This window comes from Salminus brasiliensis, chromosome 2, assembly GCF_030463535.1.
Source record: "Salminus brasiliensis chromosome 2, fSalBra1.hap2, whole genome shotgun sequence".
Classification (NCBI taxonomy): domain Eukaryota; kingdom Metazoa; phylum Chordata; class Actinopteri; order Characiformes; family Bryconidae; genus Salminus; species Salminus brasiliensis.
In genome coordinates, this window is record NC_132879.1 from 43,890,231 (window position 1) to 43,918,086 (window position 27,856).

Sequence of the window (27,856 nt, forward strand, 5' to 3'; positions counted from 1 at the left end):
ATGGACATTGGTGTGACCCCAAGGCGGCACAACCCAGTGGACAGCATCTGCCGCAAGTTGCAGACCATCCAGCGGCGCGACCAAGAGGTTAACTCCCCTTTCCAGATCCCAAAGCTCCAGTCCAGCAGCTACGACAGCCCTCACACGGGCCTGCGGCGCAACCTGGAGGCCATCCTGAAGAAGCGTGGTGTTCGGCCCGATGGTGACTCTGATCACGAGACATCTTCAGTCATGCTGACCCCAACTGGCACCCCCACAACCCGGCTTGCTTCTCGTCCCACCCCCACACCAAGCGTGCCGATCACACCTATGAACGCCACGTATTCCATTACCAGCACTCTGGGGACGCTGGGGGAGAGGGGCAGTATGGCACCTGGTTACAGTCGTCCCTGGCAACGAAGCTGCTCCACACCTGCTGTACAGAAGAGCGGGGATGGGTACTTAAACTTCACGCCACGCTGCCCCCTGCCCATGCATCCACAGGGCGAGAGGGAGAAGGGCAATGCCCCACTACATGGACTGCTTACCTACAACCTGAATTTTTGTTCCTCAGACACCTCCAACATTGCAGACAGCGAGCTGGCCTATCCAGCCCTGGTGGTCAAGAGACTCTCGTTGGGGGACGGTAAATGCCAGTGCATGCAGAAACCGTATGTTTTAGCAGTGCTGAGATGTTTTTGGAGTACATACATGCAGGTCAGAGTAATTTTGAGAGATGGGCGAGTTCATGAGGTCAGGTTTGGATGTAGTTCAGTATTATGAAAGCCACTCAAACTCACTTTGGAGGTATTGAATGGCGCTCCATCACTCAAGAGAATGCAGTTCCGCTGCTCCATACCCTATTGCTGAGTATGTCTAGTCATATATTAGGCATGGTGGTATTGGGCTCATGTGCTACTGCTCCAGAGCATCTCATTCTGTAGACAATGCTTTTCAGAAAACATTGTCTTGAGAACATGGTATTTACAAAGTGAGCATGAATATCACCAGTATATTTAGTAGTGGATTTTTCGGTGACCCCTGACTTTCTGAGTAGGGGGCATATCAAAGCCTGACTGATTAACTTAGTAAACTGATTGTGCTTTGGTCTGTTTTAGGTGCTTTATTCACATCAGAATCCAAGAAAGAGAGTATGGCTGAGGTTAGCCTGATCTGTGAAGAGGACCTCCTGGACACAATTTTCCAGGCTTGTGACACCCAGTGCAGAGGTACACACTCCATACATTTTATGGGCCGTACAAAAGCATTGCAGCCAATCACACATCTGTGACTCATTAATGGCAAGAAGCTCTCAATATGGAAGCACAAGTCTTTTGTCCTTTTTGAAGCCATCCTTCATAACCGGCTCCATTCAGAGCTCTCGTCTGATTCTCTGTCATGATGACTGTGTTTCTGAATGTAGTCTCAAGCCTCCAACCCATAGATGACTGAAAACAAAGATCTTACTTGGCATCAGGATTGAAATGTTACAACTTGTGATCTATATTTGGCTATGAAGACAGTAAGGTGAACTTGAACCACCACATGATGGGCACAGCATTGCCTACAGGGGAATTTTCTTAAAGAAATGCATTATTTTCAGATTGAACACTATTGAATAGAAGCTAGTGATGGTCTATTTTTATCATCAGCCACTTGTACTGGTTTATAGCCATGTGGGCATGAATAAAATCAAACATTCCTCTAATACTGTGGGGACATGCTGTATGCAGCAGAGAGGGAGCCATTTGTGGAAATCAGAAATAGGATGATGCTCTTTGTGGAGTTTGTTGCTTTGACCTTTGAGGCCACCGGGTGGTGTTCTGTGATGGCAGTAACCATAGTAACCTGGACTTGTTTTCTGCAGGTAAAGTCTATGTATCGCACATCGTGGACTACCTAAGGCACACAACCAGCCGCAGCTCAGAGGACAGCGGCCTGGAGGAGCTCTGCAACATGCTGGATCCTGAACACAAGGACATTTCCATTGATCTCGACACTTATCATGCCATTATGAAGGAGTGGATTGAAGACTGTCGCAATCAGGGGTATCCAGTCTCAAAGAAGCTTATGCCAGTGCATTGCTCTGTAGTTTCACCAGGGTGATGGAGATCAGAATAGCTTTTCTTTGTGTAACTAGTGTAACTTATTTTCCTGCTGTTGGCAAATGGTCTGCTGATTTGAGAATGGGGTCCTATGGCCTACTGTTTGTATTCTGGGGTGATCAACAGAATGTCTGGGAGGGGGAAAAAAGCTGGTTTCATGCCAGTTAAGCCAATTTCTTTATTCAAAGAATTTTTGAAACAGCTTTAACTGGATTTAGCTGGATTTCCTGCCTGAGGCTCATATGGGTTTGAGAATGGATGGATATATTGCGCTAGCATTCCATCTACTGTGATTGTTGCATGTTGCCAGTTAGGAACACACTGATATGGGAATCTGGTCCATGCAGATAGGCGATGCCATGTATTTTTCTGCTGATGCTAATATGTAAACATTTAAAAGAAAGAGAAATTGTAGATGCATCTATATGAATGAGCATTCTCATTAGCATAATCTATTTCTGAAGCTTTACGTAATGCAGTAAAAGGCAGTTATGTATAGCTGCTGGTATTACTATTTCATTGTGCATCCTTATTACCAGTGAAATGTTGGCCCATAAAAGGTGAAGATATTGTACAATTGTATGTATCTAAAATTTCTGGCAACCAGTCAAGCTAAATTATAGATTTTTAGCATTCTACCACCAGAGAAATCTGTGTATAGTCATGTCTTTATGCCAGAGCCCTCTAGACATTTGCATTTGTTTGTCTCAGGAAGGACAGTAAAGAGGACTTGACTCAGGAATCTGTCAAACTACTGGATAATCTATCAGGTGACCCTCCTCAATACATGTTTTAAATTAAACTTTTGAACCAGATTTTTCTTCATGTCCTGTCTTTGGTGTGACTTGACTCTTTTTCCTTTTCTCTCTGTAGCAAAGAGATCAATTCTGTTAAACATGACCTCAGGCAGCCTGGAGGCATTTGGAGGGGAGGCATCCAGAGCTGACTTGTAAGTATGACTGTGTTTGTGTGCTTACTCTTGTCAGCAGGCATGCAAGTGAATGTATTTCTCCTTCATGTGTTATGTATATACATGCAGTTTCTGACACAAGGATGTTTGTGTACCTTGCCATGCAGAGAGACGTCCGATCTGGTATTCTGTGTGGCTGACTTGCAGTTTAATAACCAGAAACTGCAGGAAGAGGTTCGGAAGCTGAAGCAGACTGTGGAGGCAATGGAGGACACTAATCAAAAGCTTATTGAGGAAAACGAGGAGCTTAAGACTCAGGCCAAAGTGTACTCAATCTTTTCTTGCTATGTTAACTTTATTTATTTATTTATTTATTTATTTATTTAATTATTTTTGTTGTGTCTCTAATTCAATACTTTTGGTTTTTCTTCCCCAATTTCTTTCCAAGCCTGATGTGGTTATCATCCCTTTTTGCCTACTTGCCGAAGTTTCTACACTCCTTTTTATCTCACTGGTTCTTTTCCCTTGCTCTCCTGCAGGGGCCAGCAGCTGCTACAAAAGGAGCGAATGCTGAAAGAGGAAGTGGAGGAGATGAAGTTATCTTTAAGCTCTTCGGAGGAGAACCGAGCCAGGGCTTCAGCTCAGAGCAAACAGATGGTGAGCCACCAAGCACTCAAATACAGGTGCTGGTCATATTTAGAATATCATGAAAGTTGATTTATTTCAGTAATTCCATTAAAAAAGTGCAAAATTGCTGCAGTAATCCAGTCTAAAGGAGCCCCAACTAAGTATTGAGTGCTGTACATGCTCATACTTTTCATGTTCATACTTTTCATTTGGCCAACATTTCTAAAAATCCTTTTTGTATTGGTCTTAAGTAATATTCTAATTTTCTTAGATACTGAATTTGGAGTTTCGTTAGTTGTCAGTTATAACCGTCAAAATTAAAAGAAATAAACACTTGATATATATCAGTCTGTGTGTAATGAATGAATATAAGATGCACGTTTCACTTTTTGAATGGAATTACTGAAATAAATCAACTTTTTCATGGTATTCTAATTTTATGACCAGCACCTATACAATCAGTCTGACCAGTGGTCATTAGCATCATTAGTGATCATAGCTACATACATTGGACACACCTGCAATATAGGTGCACTTTGTGGGTTTACAGTTATTGGCTGTAGCCCATTTGTTGCTGCTGAATATATCAGCCACCTCTAATCCTATGAAGTGAAAGAAAGGGACCACCCTGTGACTTTGGGTAATTGACTGTTCTCAGCACAGCCATGAAATTGTAGTGTGTGTGTGGGGGGTGCCTAGGTAATTAGGCTTGTCCCTTTATTTGAAGCATCCACCATGTAGATGAGGGGCCTTCAGTTCTGGCTCTGGATGTTCACTTGGTGTGCAGGATTTGTTGAAACACACCTAATTAACCTGGCAATAAACTGATGAGTTAAATCAAGTGTGTTTGAGTAGGGAAATCGCCAGACTGTGTTCTAGAACTGTCTTGAATGGACTTGAACTAGTGATGGAGTTGAACTAGTCATCCTCGTTAATCAATAGTGAGTTTCTGACCACCAAGTCCACTGTTAAGAGAAAAACTTCCAGCTATTACTATTTGACTGTTCTCAACCCTGCAGTGACCATAATATAAAAGCTGCTGTGCTGTGTTTGGACCATCACTAAAATATTAAAAGCAGAGGACCTTCTTATGGGAGAACCTTTTCATTGATGGATGGATTAATGGGCTACAGTCAGTATCTGCAAAGTGTATGTGGTGTGCATGTCAGGTATTCAGCCTGTGTGGTTGCTATAATTGCTAAGCTTAGCCAGCAAATGTGTAGTTGCAAGGTAGGAGGGCCTAATAAGACTTAAGTCTCTAAATGTCCTGATAAATTACTTAATATATTGACCTTTTGTTTAATAAAAGTGAATGTACTTGGTTTGGAAAGTAGGAACATTTTCTTCTCTATTTTACCCACAGGAACGAGAGAACCAAAATCTCATTACAAAGATTGCATCTCTGCAGGAAGAGGTACAGCCTCTATTATTCTATCCATATAATCACTCACAGAAGATTAATTTAACAATTAACCGTTCTGTGGTGCTTCTGCAGTAGCCCAAATTGCCTGTCTTAAACTGTCTCCAAGTATTATATTGTGGGGTTGAGCATGTCTTTTACACTAATAGTTTAAAGTAAAACTATATAATAGGAGTGGGCAATGTTGCTAAAATATTATATTGTGATTTGTCTTTGAGGCTGCACAATATTATCACTATTTTGACATGCAGACATGCAATGAATCAGTAACTGCCGGTTCTTCAAAACTGCTGTTTAAATACTGTATCATACTTGGTACAGCTATTTATATTAAAAAATCTTCTGCACCTTCTCCACTTTAACACTAATTACACTATTTGTAATGAAACGTGCCGTTAGTCAGTAGTGTTTCATCCCTTGGAGTAGAAAATGTATTACGAATCAATAAAATGTCATTGCCCACCCCTATGTAGTGGTCCATCAATGTTATTTGTAGATAGCTCTTGCTTCTGTCATTAATTTTTTCCTCATCTTTATTTTCATGACTCCTCTACCTCTATCTATATTATTAACTGTGCACTGTCAAGAACACAAAAGTTTCTCTGGAGGCTGATGAACTTCAGAAGAAGATGAAGAAACTATATGATCTCAACACTGACCTCCAGGTTGGGCCTTGTTCAGGTTTTAATTTGTTTTATGTGAAAAGCCGATTAGAAGAAGCTTGAAATCTACTGCTTGCTCTCATGCGTGTGTTTACCACCAGGTTCAGATCCATTCATTTGATGCGGTCATGGGTGAGAAGGACACTGTAATACAGGAGGTCAGTCTACCATGCTTCAGCACAAGTCCTGTTGAAGAAAAGCCTTTACTGGTGGATTGGGGGAGTAAATATACCCAACCCAGACTGCATTTTCTCATAACTCAGATGAGCTGCAAAAACTGACTGCTCTTTGTGTGAAATTTTGTCACTCTTTCGAGCTGCTTACCAAGGAGGGGAGGGGTGAAACCTCATGCTGTGAAGTGTTCACACCTCCTAATTAAGATGGCGGTACAAAAATAAATGGATAGCACAACTGTTATACATATATGCATGCCACAATAGTAAATAGTACTTGCACACGAGTAAAAGGGTTTAATCTTGTAATCTTGTCTTTCTTACTCCATTTATTTTCAATATGTATTGTATTCAATAAAAATTGTGTAACTTCATAGTCCAAGAGGCCGAGAGGCCTTCAAAATCGGCCAAGAAAATTGTTTGCTGGCTACTGTGAAAAGGTTAATGTAGTGGCTCACTTCTTAAACACAGTTTCATGGACTGTGTGCAATGCACATCATTTTCTATGGTCTAATTTGCTTAATTTAGTTGAGCTCATTAGCAAGACCTTAAGCTTAATATGAAAACACAAAGAGCAGTGCTTGGGGGACCCATCAGTGGGTTTGTAAATTACTGGTTTGCAGAAGAAATACTGAAGTGTTCTAGATCAGTTGCACATCAGTGCTTGAGTTTTGGACATTGTTTTTGATGTCTTGCCTTTTCTTTAACACTTACAGAAAACCAGACAGACAGAGGAACTGAAGGCTGCTGTACTGGAGTACTCCTCAGTGATCGAAGTAAAACCCCTTGCTATTAATTCCTCCTCTATTTCTTCATTGCTTATTCTCATGTGAGGATCTAACTTTTTGGTTGATTTAAACAGTTGATGAGGGCTGAAAAAAGCAAGTTGGAGAGCCAAATGCAACTGATACAGCCTGACATGAGCATGTAAGTGTTACATTTTGTTTTTCACTTCATGAGTTACTTTTAATGTCTCACTTTCTGTTGTACGGGAGTCAACAGTCCCTTTGCATGTCTGTGTTTGTATGTGTGCTGGCCTGCAGTCCTGGTCTCTCCCTCTCTGTGGCATACAGACTGAATCAGACAAGTTCAGGTTCTCTGGAGACCGAGTTGGCCCTGGCGCAGCACAATCCCCTTGAGGTTTGTAGTATGTATGTATGCATGCATATATGCATGGATGTGTATATGGGCTATGACATGGGTTAAATATTTGGTACAAAATTGGTGTGCATTAGTTCAAGTTCAGCTTAGGCAAATTACTTTTGCAAATAAATAAATAAATACATTGACCAGAGTCTTTCTAAAGCCCTGGGACTCACTGGCAATCCACAGTGATAGAATGTTTGTTATAAAAGAACCCAGACTGAATGAGCTATTGGCCTTTGCTTACCTTTGAGATTAGATTCCACCATTAGAAAGATTCTGGGCAACAATTCATAGAGTTGCAAGGCAAAAACGACTGCTGACCAATAGGGTCCTAAAGGAAACTCAACTTTGACAAAATGCACCAGAATGACTCCTGAGCCATTTCTGGAATAATGTTCTGTACACTGAGTTGAATGTGGAACTTTCTGGAAGACATGGGGCCTGTTGCATCTGCCATAACGATAACACCGTATTCAGCAGTTAAACATGGTGATGAGAGTATAATGGTGTGAGAAAGCTTGGCTGCTTCAGGACCTGGGAAAATGACAGAACCATGACTTCTGCTTTCTACCAGAAAATGTCTGGTCATCAGTCTGAAGCTGAAGCGCCATTGGTTTGGTACCAATACAATGATTCAAAGCACAAGAGCAAGTCCACATATGAATGGTTCAAAACATGCAAAATTAAGGTTTTTGAGAGGCCTAGTCTTAAACTCGAGCTTTCTAAATGCCAGAATGGGTCAAAACTCCGCCAGAGCAATGTGCAAAAGACTAATCTCTAGTGTTGGAAAGCATTTGGTTGCAATTGTTGCTAAAGGTGGCATGCTCGGTTAATTTTAGGGAAGCAGTTAAGTTTTTACATGGGCGATTTTCTCTTTTCCTTTTTTTTTTCTGAATAAATGAAGTGATCATTTAAAAAAAAAATGCTTCCTTATTCTTGTAGCTTTATTACTTTTGTATGAGGATCTGAAACCATTTGGTGCAAAATATGCAAACTTTAATGGCACCTTTTTTTTGTGTGGTGGATTATTTATTTATTTATTTGTGTGGTGTTTTTTGGGGTTGTTTAAATGGATTGTTACCTGCCTATAATTATAAGTGGATTACGCACTCAACTCTCACAAGCACTTGACCACTGTTCACTTTCACTTTCATCCCACCATACTTTATCGTGTGTGTGTACATATATATAAAAATAAAATTAGGAAAAAGTAAGGAAGTACTTGCTGACGTTAAGGTGTATTTGTATGTGTAGGGTGCAGATCACTTTTCTTCTTCCATCTGTTTGGCCTCACCGTTGGATGAGACTCTGGATCGCGAGGTCCTTCTCCTCCTACAAGGACCAACACCTGAACAGATGTCTCTGGAGTTCAAAACTTTGATTAATAGACTGGTAACCACAGTGAATCAGCTTTTGCACATCATTCCTGCTTGAAACTAAACTTAACTAAACCAGTGGTCTCAACCCTCCTCCTGGAGAACTACCTTTTGTTCAAATCTAAAATCTTTTACTTTATACCTGGTCCAACCAGTTTCTCTAGAAGACCTACGTTTTCTGAATGGGTGGTATGAGCTCAGTGTTTGTGCAGAGTTCTAAAGAAAAGCTTGGTTCCAGAGGGTTTGTCGGCCTCTATATTCGGAACTTATTTTACACATTTTATTTGCTAGTATCACACCTTTTACAATCAAATACATCAAGTAACCTGTTCAGAATTATTGTTGGTGATTATTGTTGTCGTGAGTTGATCTTAATCTTCTTGCCTGAAGATGTGGGTATGTGTAATGCATTCACATTGTCTGTGCTCTTTGTCATGCGCTTCAGAGACGGGAGTTTGAAGAGGACACTCTTTCAGTTGTCGCATCACTTCGAGGCCTTATAAAATGCCAGGAAACTCAGGACAACAGCAGTGATCTCAAGGTCCAGGTAAAAAGACACCCAAGATAACGGCACTAAGTGAAACTTTAGTTGGCTTGGAACATTTTGTTAAGTGGTTCTTAAATACAATGTTTTCTGTAATGGAGAAGGACCATTTAAATAAAATTTGTGTGAGTGATTTTAATGTTTGGTGGACATGTATGACCTGAATAGTGAATAATACCATACATTACACTGCCGGATGTAGAAAAGAGGGATGGAGGGTTCTGTAGACATGCTGTGTTTGGATTACATAAGAAGACCATTGTCCATTTTTGTCTCTGAGGAGCACTACAGACTGCGTTATATAACTTTGCCTGACCACATAGTGTCTGTGTGTACTTATTTGTGGTGGAAAACCGCATACACATTCTCGTTTTCCCTACTAGTTAACTGAAAAGGCTGAGCCCTCCAGCTCAACTCATACACACCAGTTAGACTCCCACAACACAGAGGCAGCTTGCCAGGTCATGTACAGTTTAGGCTATGTGAGTTTATCTTCATTACTTCTGGATTGGAATAGGTGCTGGCATTACACCATTTCTCTATTTTCAAATGGTCAGTGTGCTTTGTGCAGTTAATATACTGGAGTGGTGGAGATTTTAGAAGCAGAAGCATCTTGGCATTAGGTGATATTTTTTGCATAGTATGGACAAAATACTTTATTACATAAGTAAATTGCAGAATACCTTGCATACTGTTTGAAACACATTGGTGAAACATTGGTTTTCTATAATTAAACAGTAGTTGCAGTGGTGGCTCTGTGGTTAGAGCACAATGTATTGATGACTGAGTGGCATGTAAAGGTAAAGGGGCACGTATTTGTCACTGTACAGTGCACAGCAAAATGTGTCCTCTGCATTTAACCCATCTGTGGTAGTGAACACACACACACACACACACACACACACACACACACACACACCCTAGTGAACTAGGGGCAGTGAGTACACACACCCGGAGCGGTGGGCAGCCAACTCCAGCACCCGGGGAGCAGAGAGGGTAAAGGGCCTTGCTCAAGGGCCCAACAGTGGCAGCTTGCCAAGCCCGGGTATCGAACCCACAACCCTGTTATCGATAGCCCGGCGCTCTAACCGCTGAGCCACCACTGCCCCACTAATGTGTGTTTGTCACAATGTGTGTTCGCTCACCAGTGTTTGTGTTCACTGCACGGCTGGATTAAAGGCGAAGACCAAATTCCACCTGTCTCCCACACAAAGGGTGAATGTGTCCTTGTCCTAAAGACAGGCCTGCATTATTTTGATCAAAACCTTCATTCTGGGTCCTCTTGATTCATCAAAAACATCTTTGAATCATGATTCATTATGATCAAATCTTGTTTAGAGTGCTCCCTGCACAAAATGTATGTATGGAAAGAGACTTTTTAGAGTGTTAGATTTACAGGGTTGAGTTAGCATTTTGGCCGCCTACTATCGTATTACTATTGGCAAAGACCGGTACTGTGCTGATAATTAGGTAAGGTTGTGCAATCTTAGGATTCCAGAAAAGAAACATGAGACTATGCGTTCTATAAGATTATTAAAAAAAATTGGAATCACTTGCCACATTACCATTTTTTTAAAAATATTTTTTGACACTTTTCTCTTTTATAGTATGAAGCACTTTATACTAAGGTCTTCTGGGTATAATTGTATGATCTGTACATCCAAATACTATATGTATTTGGATATGTATATGTATTTGGATAACCCTTGCTTCCCAGGTGTGTTTATCAATATAGGTATGTTTATTAATATAGATCCTGTAAAGTTACCAGGACCAACATGTTATCAATGTATAAACGTTTCTCCAACCAAGTATGTGTATATATATATATATTATTTTTATTTATTTATTTTTTTATTTATTTTTTTTTGGTAAACATGATCCGCAAGGTTTGCAATTCCAAACCTATTAAACAGTACAGCTGCTCACCATGTATAACACTGCATATACAGGGATACTTTTGGTTGAACATGTACTTTCTTGCTGTATGACCCTATGACCTTGACATAATGATAACTACCAGCACGGAGTGGTTTGGGTTCAGGCTTCAAGTCAAGGCCAGCCGACGCTGCTAAACTCGTCTTGAATACCCAGTTAAATATTGCACGCTTTTGCTTTGCTTCACGTTGGGCTTGCTCCACAGGGCCTGCAGGTGCAACTGGAACAGCAGCGGGGCGAGTGGGCTCACAGCCTAGAGCAACTAAAGCAATACACAGACTCTCTGGAGAAGGAGCTGCTGAAGATGGCTAGCAACATGCGCCGTTCCCGCACTGAGATACTGCACTTGTCTGTTCGGTGAGTGTGCACAACCTAGAAGCAGATACAAGTAATGCATGCTACACTTAGACACAAACCAAAAAAGCTAGCCTTGCATATTATGAAAGTCTGGGGAACAAAATAGGAATGTAACGATGCTAAGTGGCTGCTTTTGCGCTTCAGTAGTATAGATGTATACATTGAAAAGTGACCAGTGGGGCTAGTACAGATTTAATTTAGCTAAATGCACAAGCAAAGGAATGCTGCAATGTTAACCATTCTTTTTGCTTGCTTGAGCAACATCTACACCAGCTCAGTTCAGAGAAAGGGGGGTGTTCTGGGAGACATTCTTCCAGCCATTTTTGGTGTAGCTTTAGAGAGCCATCTCTAATCTGACACATGGCAGGTTTCCACGGTTACAGTTGAAAGGGGGGGGGGTGTAAGATAAAAGGCAGTGGGATACTGTTATCGGGCTGGGTGTGAGGACTTTGAGTGTGTGGTTTCGGGGACAGCAGCAGCTGTTTAGGGCCCAAGCACTGCAACTGGACTTAGGAAGAATGGGACATTGTATGGGCCTACGGATTGGGTACAGTATGTCCTGCCCTTCTTGCTAACAGTAATGGACAAGGAATCATGAAGCTGATGACCTGTACAGCAACAATGGTTTATCAAGCATCCTAGATGGTGATTGGAGTAAAAATTCAGTACTGGAGGTAGTTTTAGTCCACAACTATGTATGTTTGTGTGTTTAGGGTGCAGGAGCAGGAAAATCAGAAACAGCAGTTGCGTGAGGAGCTGGATCAACTGAAGACTCCGCAGGACAGCAGAGAGGCCAGCAGTCAGACACCAGACAATGTGCAACAGGTACCCGACTCAGGACTGTCCCCTCATGCTGTGGACACTCAGGCTATCTGTCACCTTTTGGTCTTAAAACTACACCAATGGTGTTAAAAATGACAGTTCTGTAGTTTGAAAGCTTCTGCTCACAGATCTAGAGTTACAGAATCAAGCTCAGAAATCTTTGAAGTGCAGCATGTACAGGCAAGTCAGCAGAGACTATTGGGAGCAATATGTGTGGGTGCATGAGTGGGTACTGCAAATTCAATGCAGCATAGAGTACTCTCCTACTCGAGAGATTCTGAGTGATACTGTGATACTGAATATTAGCCCAGCGTGGAAAGAGGCTCTTGTGCTTAATATCTGTTCTTTTTTTTGGTACCCCAGTGAGATTCACCTTTGTTTGCTTGTATCCGTCTGTTAAGTTTTGTGACTTCAGTGCATCGAGGAGACCTATGATTCAAGTGGCTTGAGTACATTATTTAACCAAATAAATTGGGCACCTTGTACATCTGTACAATATGTATAATCCAACAGTTTTTTCAAGAAATCTGTGTTGGGCAGTTTTAGATTTGACCAATACCTCAAACTGATCCTAGAGACATTTATTGTAGAATGTTTAGGGGACACTAGACTACTGCACTGAAATGTCTGCATCATATATCTTTTTTTTAACCAGTAAAAATAATGATTTAATCTTTCGGTATGTCAATCTAGGTGGATGGAGTCACAATTTTTGCATTTTAAATGATAAATGAAACACATTTGTAAAAATCTGTCTTTAGCATTGGTAAGACACACACTGCAGTTCCTTTTAGTGCATATAGGCTCATTTAAAAGCAAGAAGTACCTAAATTGCAAAAACATTTTGTAACTATGGGCACAGTTCCTTTTAAACGTTTTCCCCTACCCATTGTTTTTCTGTATTGTGTTTAACTAAAGAGTGTGACAAGCATTGCAAGAGTCCATTTCTAACATAACTGGCATTAGACAAATCATTGTAAATTGTTTGTACTTGCGTACTTGCTCCTAGTAAATAAACCTTTTCTAAATACAATAATCTATGCGCAGGTTGTGGGGGACCTAGATGGCTCGTCGCTGGAGTGGGTAGAGGACCGTGCGCTGCCCCCATCTCTGGTTGGAGAAGAGCCAGACATGCTTGGGTCAAAAGAAGAGCAAAAGGGTCCGGGAGCGCATGACCCTGAGAAAGAGCAGTTACAAGGCTTTAGTGAGACAGAAAAGATAGAAGAAGGATTTTGCGGGGAAGTTGAGAAACCGGGATCGAACAGGGAGAGAGAGGCGACACACGATTCTGGAGTTGAGACTGATGAGTTTGGGGGCTCCACGCAGTTGCAGAAAGATCAAATGGACTCAATCGCAAACGGGGAATCATGTGGTAAGAATGACATTACAGGCCTATTGACGGGTAGTAGCTAAAGTTGTAACTTAATGTGAAAAATGAGAATGAGCAGTTCTTTGTACAGATATTAATACAGATTAAAACATGGCACACTATTGGAGACACTCTGAGAAGTTCTTGATCTGTAGTCAACTTGCATTGTACTGCGTTTCGTAATCACAACAGACACCATGTGATTGCTTGCATGCTCTGCTTGTGTGCATTTGTTACTTGTCGGCCCTTTCCTCTTTCAGGTGTGTATAGCATGTATGTTTCTCAGTGAATAAACATGACTTTTTAGACTGCATGCACAAACGTTGGCCAAATTGCTAGCTGGATCCTGTTGATCGTCTCAAGCTGCTGTTATTTACAAGTTTACTAACTTATAAAGGATGAAGATCAAACTGTTCAACCATAAGACCATTGGCATTGAAGCTATCTGACTTCATAAGGGTGCCAAATTCTCATCTCATCCTAACTCCAATGATGTTGATGTTGACATTGGTCTTGATCCGCTAATGCTGACGCTCTAGAGGACACTTGTTCGGCGTCAGTATCCAAACCTCTTAGAGAATATAATCCTTTTAATCCCCAGAGCCACAGGGCAGGCAGCCATCCCTAAAGCTTAACCCTAAGGCCTTGATGCTCTGGGACCCCTGGCTCCAGACCCCATCCTTCTATGGTTGTTCTGCTTCAGACACCCTGCCTTCTTTGGCTACACTCAAAGAGACTTGGGCTCTAAGAGAAGGGCTCAAGCACTAATCCACTGGTCTTCTCACTGCATGACTGCAGCGCAGCCCTCAGAGGCTCTGCACATGATTAGTGGGATTCTGCGGTCATAATAGGAGTTATAAGGTCACTGTGAGGGTATGTGCAAAGGTTATATTTTCTTCATCTTATTCTTTCATTTATTTATTTTTAATTATTCAGAAACTCTGCTCAGTGGTCACTCGGAACTCCAGAAAGATGGTGAACCTCGACAAGTATGTATCTTCTCTACCGTGTTCATAATAAATCACACCCCTTTCCAGCTCTAACAATGTGTAATGCTGTCTTAATAGGGAAAATGTCATTGTGGGACAAATTCTTGGACTATTTTCCAGTTGTCCCTCTTGGAATTTTGTATCTGTTCCTACCTAATTCCGGCCATGTTCTGTGTGCGCCTGTTGTAATTGCTTATTCAGTCCATGTGACTGCCAACTGCTACAGTGGTGACAGGTTTAAGAGAGGATGTTCCTTCCTGAACAGTGGCAGGCAGGATATAGAACTCTTCTAAGAACCACTAGTGCAAACATCCCAGAAACCACACACACAGAGCCATGTAGTCACATGCATGTCATTTAACAGTGATTTGCCTGGCAAATTCTTTATGTGCATATTCAGTCTGTCAATATTCAAAACTAGTAAAAGCAGAATGGGTCATCTGTGGTGCGAAGCGTGGCCCAGCTCATCAACATGAAAGTTCATTCTGTTGATTCTTTCTCTGGCCCCTTCAGGAAGAAGCCAGACTCCCAGAATGCACCAGGCCTGAGGACACCCACGGGCAGGCTGTCTGTTGCGATGCGAGCGAGTCCGCTTCTCTTTCTCACTCCCACACTCAATGTGCTGGTAAGATCTCTCTCTCTGATGCATTCATTTATTTTAGTTACCCATTGCTTTGCCATGTAGAAGAAGCAGCACACACGCACCCTTTTTGCAAAGTGATTTGAAAAGAAATGAACTGCTTGCATGATCATGTATATTGTATTTGCCAGTTCTTATCATTTTAGATATCTGGATGTATTTCCATCATGCATGACCTGTTAATAACCTGCATTTCGAAATTCTATCTAAATAGAAACCCAGGTGATCCATGCATCATTGCCTAGGCGACCGCTGATTTTCATATTTCATGTCTGGCACTCATTGAAAGGCTATCTGCATCAAGTCCGAGGACACAGCTAGTATTTGTTTGAGGCTTCAGATGAATGTTTTAAGTCCACCCTACCATGCATTTAGGCACATACATACTTTTTGTTAATTTATTATTTATTTTTTTTATGTATACTTAATAAATACGCAACCCTTGTCCTAATACCATCATTGACCTTGTCCGGTAAAGATCACACCAGTCTTTTGATTGTATTCCTGCCCATTCTTTAATGAACTGCCCACACATTTTACTAGACTTCCACCCGCTGTTGTAATTGAGAACAGAGTTGGAGGTTTGGTTCTTTTGCTGGTGAAAGTTGCCCCACTGTTCTCTTGTCTGTCGAACCTATTAAACACAAAGTTGGACCTATGCATCCTACAGTGTTCCAGGAATGTTGGGATGCAAATGTTGCAGTCTGCTTGGACATGAAGCACACATTTTGTGGAAGTTGGGACTAAAATGTACAGGTTTTAAGAAGTTAAACCCACTTCATCTTAGTTGACCACTGTAATACTTACATGACCAGACTGACGCTCACATTTGGGCAATGAGGTGCATAATTATTATAATATATATAAAAATAATTACAATAACATGTGCCTAATCATAAGTAAACATTTTGTCATAAGTAAACATTTTATCTTTTGGAGCTGCTGAATTTGCAGCTACTCCATGTTAAAAACCATGCCAGTTTTGCTGTCTTTACATTAAATGCTCACCCTGCAGATAAGCCAAACCTGGACCCTGTGGAAGCTGTTCCCGATCCTGTACCCCATGACCAGGAACCCTCGGCCCAAGACCCGACCTGCCTACCTGCTGATCTCACTTCCTCGAAGGCCTCTGAGATGGGACCTCCACCAACTGACCAGCCTGGACCAGATAAACTCCTTTCTCTTCTTGAGAGGTCAGCACTGCACCGTTTTTTGTTCTGTATTTTGACAGTGCATGATGTTTTGTTTTCTTTTTAGCCAACAGTTTATGACCTGATGCCTTAGAGCAATAAAATGCTGGATAATGCCTGTATCAGTGTTTGGTCTAGTTGAATTTGAAGTGTCTGTCACACTCTGAGCCTCTCATTTGCTAGTCAAAGTAGTATTTTTTTTTTCACCCCTTCCTGCCTGTGTTTGCTGTCCTTGCTAGGGCTTATTAAGTGGGTTATCGCTAGTGGCTGAAACCTCGTTTTGCATGGCCGCCATGCACCTGTGTGCCGAGGCTGCTGAGGCGGTTGGAGCGCACTGCCTTACTGACTCGCCACAGTGTGTGTGAGCCCAGCTGCATCCTGGCTGGTAGAGGGAGTGTGAAAAGTGGCCTTCTCCTCCTCCTCCTTTTATTGTTGTGTAGACTTATTTATCTTGTCCTCTGTTAGGTCCCCCCAGCAAACTGCTGTTGCAGAGAGCAGACCAGAGGGAGAACAGGACGCCACGGCCAGCATGAGCAACTTGCAGGTCAGTTGGTGGTATTGGTGTGAAGTGAAGAGGAAGCTTTTTGTTTTCATTGACACTTGCTTCTCTTTCTCGCTCTTTGAATCGCTTGCTTTACTTCCCCATATCTTATTCTTCCCTCTTTTCATTTTCTCGCTCTCTCTGCTTCTAAATCTGCCTAAAACTTCCTGCTACCAAGCTGTACGTCAATTCTTAGAGTAAGGCAATGTCTAATAACTAGTGGTAGCGGGCGTCCACAGCTTTCAACCCCAGAAGGCTTTTGTTTATAGGTAAGCGTCCTTTAATGGCTTTGTATACAGTGTGGCTGGAACTACTGTTTTAGACAATCAAACTGAGGGCATGCACTGTTGGATGTCACTGACCATGTTTTTCTGCTTAAGTTTTAAGTTAAGTTTAAGTTTGACCATTTAAGTTTCGCTTTTTGAATGTATTTGCATTAGTCCCCCCTCCACCCACTTGGCTAATGGTCAGCCCATGCCTGTTGACTGCTTAGATTAGGTTTGGACTGTGATGTTGGGGAGGAGACAACAGCCGATGTTATTGGGACACTATAGATATCTTGACAGGTGTTCTTTTTTACATGCTTGTAGAAAGGCAAGTTTGTAAATGTGTGTGTGTGTGTGTGTGTGTGTGTGTGTGTGTGTGTATGTATGTATGTATGTATGTAAAAATATAAAAAATTATATTAAAGAATTGAGGGGCATTAAGCTTATTTTATGCTTTGTTTCCATGGGATGCTCTTTCGCTGAAAAGAATGAACTTGTCTGTCAACACCCACACGCTTCTTTATTTATTTTTTTATTTATTTTAAACCATGCATCAGTACAGACATACAGCCTGAAGCAGAGAGTGTTTAAGGAATTGGCCGTTTGAGTTGAGAATTAAGCAGGTTTTACAGCCTCCTTTTTCCATTCTGCGTAGCTATGTTTGTAACCACTCCATATTCAACTAATAAATACACTAGTCTTATGAAGAAAAACTGCTGAGTCATTCTGGGTTGCTTGAGTGGTTTAGCTCCAGCATGCTGGTTTTATTAAAAACAAACAATCAAAACAAAAAATCTAAGCCAAATACGTTCGGGTCATTTCCCTGACCCAGCATTTGCTTACTATATATCTGAGATTATATTATCCAGAGCAGCTTACAAAAGTGGCATCTCTACTTCAGTCCTGTTGGCTTCCCTTCTCTCAATTGCACAATATCCTTTTTCTTGTCTAACCTGAAATGACCTCCATTAAAAGCAGAATGTACAGTGCATATTGGTATTACACCACCAAAACAACTGCAGAGTTTGATCCTGATTTATCTTGGTTGGGGCTTCAAAGTGTGTGTGTGTGTGTGTGTGTGTGTGTGTGTGTGTGTGTGTGTGTGTGTGTGTGTGTGTTTATCAAAATCCTTGGAAGAGCACACATCCACCAGTGTGTTTGTAGCTGTAGTTTGTGTAGTGTATTCCACCCCCGCAAATGAACCATCCAGTGCAAGCTCCACTCTCCCCATTTACATCTATCTGTTCGCTCCTCTGTACACCCATCACTCTATCTGTTGTGCTATTTATCTCTATCTATCAGTCTGTCTATCTCTAGCTTTCATTCTCACTCACCCACTCAGCTTGCCTCCTTCCTTCCTCTTCTCCTACTTTCTTTTGCTCGTTCTCTCTCTCTCTCACTCTTAACCAGCTGCAGGGCTCTCATACACATTATGTAAGAAATGAGCGCTTGGAGCCTTCTCACTCTGTGTGCAGCAGAGCATAGCTATCGCATTTCAGCTCTCATGCCATGGGACAGGTATGAAGAGGTGTGTGTGTGTGTGTGTGTGGCGGCACTAACCATGTCACCAGGTCACTTATGCTGCTTTACTTCCTTCTTGTAGAAACTGACACACGAGCAGCTTTCTGATGTGCCGACTGTATTGGACAGGTAAGACGCTCTTCTCCTGTTACTCCAATTTGAATATTATGTACCTGGACAGTGGGCATAATCTCTACTTCTCCAAAAGCGGAAAACCATGCTGGATTTATGGTCTGTGACGTTCAACGTGTAGTGACTGGAAGTTTGCATTCCAGGCAATTTTATGTATGATTCCCTGATCCGATAATGTGTGCCTCATGCTCTCGCTTTTTTCTTCCTCTGTGTGTTCATATGCACACTCAGGAGCTGTCTGTTGCCCGTAGCAGAGGAAGAGGAAGCAATGCCAGAGGCAGGTCAGCCGGTGGCCTCGGCAGAGGAGGACACAGCAAGTGAGAGGATATGATGCACACCTAGCACTGTGCCAGCTCTGTGGCATAGGAACCAACCTCTGACCTTTTCTTCTTGCGCTGTCTTTATTTTGGTTCTCTTGTCTCCCTACTCTGTTCTCCACCCCCTCCACCATTAGGTATGACCAAGACGAGCAGTGAAGAGGCAGTTACTGCGCCAAGCTCAGACTCCACGGCTACAGCAGCTGAACCCAGCGAAGCCCACAGTGAGCCCAGCCAAGCGAAGGACCACCCACCTCCGGATTCCTCAAGGGGAAGTCCACCTACATTAGGCTCCAAAAAGGAGACTCTGGCTCTCCGAAGCAGGTTCAAGAGAGACTTGGTGAGTACATAGCATTTCGCAGCCATGATCATTTGGAATTGCAGCAAAAATCTGGTCTATCCTGTCCACCTGCTTGGATTACTTCTGTTTAGTTTCGCTCATAATGTTTATTAAAGCATGCTTAACTCCCATGAGGTTGAATGATTTGGCACCAGTGCAACAACACATGGTATCCCGTGTTTTCTCTTAGGAAATGTCCCGCAGCATGGAGGCCATAGAAGAGCAGAAAACCCAAGAAGACAGTGAAGCTTCAGTGATCACCGAAAAGGAAGGTAAATGGAACCTTAACTAGACTTCACTGGTTGCTGATTTTAAAGTAAATCTACTATGGGATCTCAATGTTTTGCCAATAAGATCAGGCTAATGTGGTGTTCCCCTTGTTGGTGTTCCTGGTCATAATCTTTTTCTGGTCTACTTTTACCTTTTTATAGGTGATGTGTCTGTTTCTGAAGATGCCAGCGATTCAACCAAGGATGACCGCAACAGGTGTTGTTTATTCAAATATTGATCATGTTAGAGTTTTATCTGTTTAACCGCACTGTCTGTAATGTTCTCATGTGTCTGTATAATTATCTTCTATCTTCTATATGCAGCTTATCTCCAACTGACAAAGAGATCGAGGTATGTGTGTGTTTATTGAGACCGCAATTCTTAATTCACAAACATACATATGGTATGGGTGTGTAAGTCAATTGGCCTATTCAGTGGTATTAAACTTCTTGTCTGGGCTGTTGTACCAGGCGGAGTTCCACCGCCTCTCATTGGGCTACAAGTGTGACATGTTCACGCTGGAGAAGAGGCTTCGCCTGGAGGAGCGCTCACGAGACTTGGCTGAGGAGAATGTCCGCAGGGAGGTGTCTAGCTGCCAGGGCCTGCTTCAGGTGGGTGCTTCAGGTTCCGTAGTGTTCAGACTTTAAATAACCTAATGCAGATTAGGGTAATGTTAAAGCCAGATTTTGTTTACCTTGTGTATCACAATGCTCAATACTAAAGAACACAATTAGGAATTTGTATTGAATAAAATGCAGAATTATTTGCTGATTGCTGATGTATTCTTTCCGTTTATGTATATATTTGAAGTAAAAAATGGCTATATATAACTAGAAATTATCTAATTAAATTACTTTAACATTTATGGCTATTAGCTGACACTCTTATCCAGAGCGACTTAAGGTTACTCGTATTACAGAGGTGGGCCAACATAACGTTAGGAGTCTTGCCCAAGGACTCTTATTGATGTAGCGCAGCATAGTTACCTACACATTGTGTGGTAGCTCACTGGCCAGTAGTAGTGTTACGCCACACCAACCATAAATTTGTGTGTATTTATTAATATGAAGGAATTCTAGAAGTTTGAATTGAATGGTTACTGTAGAGAGAAGCTGATGGTACTTCTAAATGTCTTCCTCTCAATTCTGTAAAACAAGTCAGCAAATGAGTCATTGCCCAGTTCTTGACCACATACTGCTGTTGATGACTATCCAAATGTGGGTGCTAGAACACAGCTCTAATTGGCCCAGGATACAATTGTCATAACTGGCTTGAGTGTGGTGTAAATGAATTGTTTTTGCCTGGAATCTGTTCTATGATCAAAACTTGATTACCTGAGCTTTTATTGTGTTCCTAAGTTTTGGAAAATACAATAAAATGCGTGAAATCTAATCACTTTTATGCATCTTTTTAATTAACAATCGCAATGTATTGACTAGCTTAATATAAAATATGCCATACACTTCATTGCAACTATATCTACAGATTGTGATCTACCTTGTGGTTACACAAGTAGGCTTTCATCATGTTAGGAGCAACTTGGTCATTTATTAGCTTTATATATGCAAACACTCTTGGTTTCCCCACTACACTTGCACATCAGTGTTTTCTTCATCACCTGATCTCATGATGAAAAATCCCTTCAAGCTTTTGTGAGACTACTTCCTCAAATGTTCTACAGCAGTTAATGGGTAACTTATTTTAGGCACCTACTCCAGTGCTGGATTTAAAAAGCTGTAGTTGTGGGTGCTGAACACATGCCACAGCCATTAAAATACAGAATAGTTTTGTTTTTGTGCACTCAGGCCCTGATCCCCCTGTGTGAGGACGATAACCAGTCTATGGAGATTATCCAACGTCTGCAGAAGAACCTGGACATCCTCATCCAGTCTATGACCAGAGTGTCCAGCCGCTCTGAGATGCTGGGAGCCATTCACCAGGTCTGTATGTCTTGCTGGTCTTGCATTTGATAATTACAAATGAAAAATGGCTGAAATGCCCAGTATTTTCCTACAATGTAAATAGGAGTCCATTTTGGAGTTTACTATTTCTAAATACAAAAAATAAAACCCCAACAAACCAAAACAAGTCTTGTGTGTGGTGTGAAAATGTCAAAACTGATTATTGCTGTTATCATAGCATATTTGTGCATCTATAGCTATTTAAAATACAGAAAAACATTTGTATTGTTCCACAGAAGCCTGCAAGTCCTGATTATTATTCTCTGCTAATGTCAGAACTGCGCTATTTGTATGGAACAGTTCAGCAGTGTTCCACATTACTCATGATTCGTGCATGTGATTTACTCATGCTGGGCACTGTGTAGGAGAGTCGCATGGGGAAAGCGGTGGAGGTGATGATTCAGCATGTGGAGAACTTGAGGAGGACGTACACTAAAGAGCACGCCGAACTGATGGAGCTCCGAGAGACCCTCATGCAGAATGAGAGGTCCTTTGGCTCCCACACAGACAGGGGTAAAACACATTCCTGCGATTACAGAAGAGCTCAGCTTTTCATAAACCCCTCCATTCTCACAGCATTTTATGTATGTATGTGTGTGTGTGTGTGTGTGTGTGTGTGTGTGTGTATATATATATATATATATATATATATATATATATATATATATATGTATATGTATGCTTCCTTTTGAGTAAATTCGTCTTGATTTGCTTTGTCTGCAGATGATTTCAGGAACAAAAAGCAGCCAATCTCTCAGTACTACAAGGTGAGTGGAACTTAACCCGTCTCTCTTTCTGTGTGGATTCCTTTCCCCAATTACTTAACGAATGTTAGCCCATGCAACCAAATTGTTTGAATTGTTTGCTAGCCTTCTCCCTTATTGTGCTGGTGGTGTCATGTTATGGAGGGAATCCTTTGCAGGGGACTTTCAGATCAAATAAGTAACATTCTGATGGTTGAGCGATGTGTTGAATGATATGGCAAACACAAGATAAGTTATAGAGATGATGAACAGTGCATGAAAATGACCCAAATATCAAATGTCAAACATGGTGAATGGCACTTGTGAAAGTTCAGAGCAAAAGGGTACAGAAACGTCCTATTTTCATACCCAAAAAGTTAAACACATGTTCCAATTTATTTCAGAGGGCAAGAAATTAACCATGTGGTGTGTAAAGGCCTGCAGTAATATTCAGAAACTGAACAAGCAGGTCAACAAGGATCATAAAAGAAAAGCTATGACAAAATAAATAACATTGAACTCCTAGTATGCTTGTTTATTTAGTACCCATGGTGTATTTAGAAAATTTAATTCATTAATTTATATTGACTGATTAGCCATAACATTTAAAACCATCTGGCTAATGTTGTGTGGTCAAGGACTCCAAGACCTCTGAAGGCGTCTTGTGGTATCTAGTACCCAGATGTTGGAAATGGATCCTTGAAGTCATGCAAGTTGTGAGATGCGCACATTTGGTAGGCATTAACCACTCCATAACTGGAACGTGGTCGTCTAGCCATCACAATTTGGCTTTTGTCAAAGTGGCTCAGATCCTTATGTCTTATTTTTCCTTTAACATGTATAGCCTAATATATCCACCCCTAGACATATGAGAGAATCAGTGTTATTTGTGTTACTGGTTTGTAATTGGTTTTAATTTTCTGGCTGATCAGTGTATTCTCACTAGAACAAGTCACCACCACTAATGATTGCAAATTAGATGCCCAAGCGCTCTCAGCAACGACCATCAGAGCCTTTAATGTCATGAGCTCTATTCCTTGTCTTTGTTTTCTGTAGCCGGCTCCTCGCCGGGTCAGCATAGCTGCCATCCCACGTGGAGGACCAATGCACTTTGACATGGTAAGCAAAGCTAGTTGGCTACCCTAAAGCAGTTCCAGACTAGATGTGCACTGGAGAGCAAGCAAGTGACTTTGTCCATTTTGAATCCGCAGACTAAAGATTGCACGGAGACTGAGGCAGAGAGGCTGTCCCGTAGATCACCTTGGTGAGTGTGTGTATATAATAAAAAAAGGCCTTCTACCATATCAGTATGCAGTCAGCATTGCCCTGCAACTTTTCTTGAGTCCACAGAGGTCCTGTTCAAGACATGAGTCTCAAACAAACTCTGGAATAACTTTGCTCCCCGAGATTGTAGTTTTTTTTTTTTTTAGGGAAAAACTGAACAGTTTGACCCTTTTCACTGATCATTGAACTCATGAATCACTTGATGGGACTTTGGTAAAATCTTTGGAATGAGGATTGGGATTTTGAGAATAACAGTGGCCTAGTGATAATGGTGGGATATTTGTGTGTGTGTGTGTGTGTGTGTGTGTGTGTGTGTGTGTGTGTGTGTGTGTGTGTGTGTGTGTGTGTGTGTGTGTGTGTGTGGTTTTTTAGACTGATCATTGGCACACAATCTCAAACACTTTACCACTCTGGAGGACACTTGAACATCTGGCAACACAGGACTGGGGACCAATGTCCCCAATGAAAATTGTGTGATTTTCACACAAATGCCTTTTAAGTCTAGTATTCTGGAAATGAGGGAACGCTGATTCCAGACCTGACCCTAAGAGTGTTTTGAGGCATGTCGGCCGTGCTCTCGCACCATGTACCTCATATCTCAGCACTTTGAGACAAGGGTGTGTGTGTGACGCTTCACAGGAACGTGGTGGGGAAGAATTCTCATCGGCCACCACTAAAACGTTTCATTAGCACTGGAGGTTTGGCTGAGACAGATGGGCCTGCTCTTATTAATAGGTAAGAACCTCCGCTCTGACCGTGACCGCCGCCGCCTGCTACTCATGTTTTGCTATGGCATCTGCCAAAAGTCATTACAGGAATACTTCATCCAAAATGCTAATGTAGCTGACAAGAAACTAAGCTAGCGTTAAATTTCATCTTATTTGCATCATGATATCAAGTGGACTTTGACACAACTGACATTGGTAAGCTAATGAGGTCCTATGACTAGAGGTCTGTGCAAGGAGGAGAAAGGTCAGTGTTGAGGACTGTTGAGCTGAACTGCTAAATTATGGTCCATATACTAAAACAGCTATGACTTATTTTAAAGAGCCTCTCTTTGTCCCTACAAGTGGGTTTTGTCCCTGTGCCTTTAAGCCTGATAGCCTGTATGTTAATGAAATTTGTTCCAATTGGCTGCCCTGTTTTCTTTGTCTTTTCAAAAAGCGATCCGGACTTAAAATTCCTTAGAAATCCCGGGTCATGCTGCTAGTCATCGGCAGCCGGAACCTGAGAGCACAATTGACCATTCTCTCTCTGGGCGGGAAGGTGGCTCTTACTCCCATATGTATCGGCGGCAGTTTGAAAACACATGCTCATGTATTGAGGGAAGCACCCTTTGGTGAGCATTGCAAGTGTCTAAATTGGGCAGGAAAAGTTGGATAAATTTATAAAAAAAAAAAGAAAAGGACTAAACTGCTGTAAACTGGATATATGTAAATGCTGGTTTCTGTGACCTTTCATCTAAGCTTTTGTAAATGGACTGCTTGGACAGAGGGGTGAATTGTACATTCAGAAACCCTAAGTGTTTACATAAATCAGCAACGGTCACTTTAAGACTTTGAAATGTATAGAATATATAATTCAACAATGAACCAATGTGATTTAGGGCTTTATTAAGGCAAATAATTTTTTTAAGTTTTAACCATGTAAAATTGTATCAACTGGTTTTATCTGGGCTACCATCAACAGTGTTGGCATTTTCAAATGAAGTATTCCTTAGTGTGTGCCACAAGTTCTTTCGTCAGAACCTCAACAGAGTCTCACCAGGTCAGCACCGGGCGATTCAGCTTTGTGAACTGTATGCAGGTACGGCTATGACACAGATTCACACTCTGAAGAGGAGCAAAAGGAGGAGGAAGTCCAGCTTAAGAGGAAGTCCAGCCTAACTGAGCTGGGCATCAAAATCACCTCCCTGATAATGCCATCCAAGACGTTAGTGTGTTTTTCCGAGTCGCACGCTTTGCTGTTTCCACTGAAGCTTTGAGCACGGATTTTCGCCAAGTAACACTCTTGCTTTTGGCTCAAGGAGCTGCTCACTGAGGAGAAAACTAACCTTTTTTTTTTTTTTTTTTTTAAATTCTGATTGGGGGGGGGGTAAGACAAATTGTCCTCAAAAGTGAATCACCTAAAGATTTGCATGGTCTGTCTGTAGAGCTTAATAATGGGGGTAAATTGTGGGAATACTGCACCACTGTGGTCTTCAAGTGTAGAGGACATTAGAAGTAGTCATTTGGCCCTTTGTTGTGATACTAATACATTTAGCAGTCCCTGCAGGACTTCACATGTAAATGCACTTGAGTTCCACAGTAGTACAATGCACTGCTGTTGGGTATTTCTTTGGCATGATGTATATGCTACATGTTGATGCATTTTGAGTAGTATTGTTAAGGCTTGTTTTGCAATTCAGTCAGTAATTTAAGAAATACCCACAGTGCTTTAAGTATTCGCTTGTGTACTTGATTTAAATCTTGCTTTACATTTACAGCTTTCACATAATCTTCAAATTTGAATGTTGGCCTTTTTTTCCTCTTAATTTCTCAGGAATATGACACTTTCTATTTTCTACTTTCAGGTCTTTCTCCATGCTGAATTTGTTGAGCATTGCCTGCATTAATACATTCTCTTTGCTGAGTGTGCCACAGCAGCTGGTAGAGATGCTCCCAACCTATATAATCACCCTAGCTTAGCAAAAACCCTATCTCCGTTTTATTTATTGCTATTTTTAAGCTGACAAAATAGTTGTGACTTGAATAGTAATTTTAAAAGATTTTATTCCAAGTCATTTTGAAGCATTTCTATTGGTCTGTTCCTCATACTGTATACTCATACCCTACTGAAGTTTCTCAAAGAAAATCAGAAATATTCATGGGAATTGCCGATCAGTGTAAGTTGGAATTCTGCCCACAGTGCTGCTGGAGAGCGGAGGACATGCCTTGCTTTCTGTTGCAGACAAAACTGCTGTGTCCTGCTCTCAGCCTAACCGCATAGCCACTAAAACCTACTGCCTCTTCTTTTCTCCTCCTCAAAGGGCTGTGTTAAGTGTCTCATGGTCCTGCTGCTGCTGTTCATTTTTCACAGCACTCACTATTTATCTTTTCCTCTTTCACCCCTCAGTTCAAACAGTCCGAGTCCAACAGAACAGACAGCACCCTGCCTGGTTGAGACGCGGCCTGCCATGGCGACCAGAAGCCCCTGGGTGTGGGTGGCCATGTTGGTGGTTCTGGCTGCTCTCCTGGCCCTGTTGGCTAGCCTGGTGATACAGCCAGCTGTGGACGCAGCCCCTGTGGGCACCGGGGACTCCTGGATGACCATCCAGCAGCTTCTGTGGCCCTATACAGGGCTCCGGCACAACGGGCAGCCCCCTGTGTGAAAGCTGGATCAGCCAGTGGCTCTGAACCATCAGCTCCCTCTACCAAACCGAAGGCTGAGAGACCTGTATCGGTATGCTGTGGATTTGCGTGCATTAGGATCGAACACTTTGAAATGGAATCGACTACATGGACGTCTGTGGTGGATGTGGCCGAAGTACTCTACAGAACTATTAAACTCTGCGTGAGCTCTTGCTTAATGGGGGGAGGGTATGGCCGATGGGTTTGTAAAGAAGCTGCTGACGGCCTGCTTGTCAATTGTCATTGTCACATGCAACTGCAAATATTTATTAGACATTTTGCACATGCTTTCCAGTCATGTCACTGACTTCACTGTTGTATCAGCCAGTCATGTTTTGGGGCGGGGCATTTTTCTAATCAATCAGGAAAAGGAGATTTGCATTTGGCTCTCTGCACTTGAACCCTTGCCCTTTGAAGGTTTATGGACACAGAATGGCATTTGAGATTTGCCAGGAGAGGCTGCCTTTTTACTTTGTTTTTTTTTTTTTTACATTCAGGAGGGCACAACAATGCTTTTACTGACAGTTGAAGGAGTCCTGAACTGCCGTTTTAAAACGTTCTGTTTGGAAGTAGACCATAACTTATTATTTTACAGTTTTATTGCTTTAGCCTGTGAATATCTACTAGCGGTTTTTGCTTTTATTAATCTTTTGGTTTTGCACTTTTTTCTTTTTTTCTTCTTTCCAGAATGTTCTCGCTTTGATGTGCACTGTTATGAAATCAAACACTTTTGTATGTTCCAAAGATGGGAGGAAAAAAAATGGCACAATAAAGTAACTGATGCAGTTGCAATCACAACTTGCTGCAGAAAGCTAAATCTGATTGATGCAGCTTGTGCTGGGCTT

General features: G+C 41.7%; 1 protein-coding gene across 1 annotated transcript; it reads left to right on the forward strand.

The window, feature by feature from the left end:
* On the forward strand, positions 1-27,809 carry lrmp (lymphoid-restricted membrane protein). The gene is made up of 37 exons (XM_072672877.1): positions 1-625; positions 1,098-1,208; positions 1,847-2,027; positions 2,796-2,854; positions 2,958-3,033; positions 3,162-3,320; positions 3,534-3,651; positions 4,985-5,035; positions 5,629-5,706; positions 5,805-5,861; positions 6,593-6,652; positions 6,739-6,803; positions 6,920-7,016; positions 8,277-8,414; positions 8,844-8,945; positions 11,086-11,237; positions 11,951-12,062; positions 13,107-13,431; positions 14,365-14,417; positions 14,931-15,042; positions 16,073-16,250; positions 16,713-16,791; positions 18,658-18,704; positions 18,939-19,024; positions 19,162-19,364; positions 19,555-19,636; positions 19,796-19,850; positions 19,958-19,985; positions 20,105-20,245; positions 21,440-21,574; positions 21,961-22,108; positions 22,319-22,362; positions 23,395-23,457; positions 23,550-23,602; positions 24,262-24,357; positions 25,429-25,554; positions 26,737-27,809. Exons 1-37 carry the CDS (start codon positions 1-3, stop codon positions 26,990-26,992), a joined length of 4,551 nt encoding a protein of 1,516 aa, XP_072528978.1. The 3' UTR covers positions 26,993-27,809.
* The last annotated feature ends 47 nt before the right edge of the window (positions 27,810-27,856 follow it).

What these genes read in the sequence shown, in the direction of transcription:
- lrmp (XM_072672877.1), top strand. Translation starts at nt 1, where the DNA reads ATGGACATTGGTGTGACCCCAAGGCGGCACAACCCAGTGGACAGCATC. An exon ending in CAATCTCTCAGTACTACAAG is followed by an intron (nt 22,363 to 23,394) that starts GTGAGTGGAACT and finishes TGTTTTCTGTAG; the next exon opens with CCGGCTCCTCGCCGGGTCAG. An exon ending in GACCAATGCACTTTGACATG is followed by an intron (nt 23,458 to 23,549) that starts GTAAGCAAAGCT and finishes TTGAATCCGCAG; the next exon opens with ACTAAAGATTGCACGGAGAC.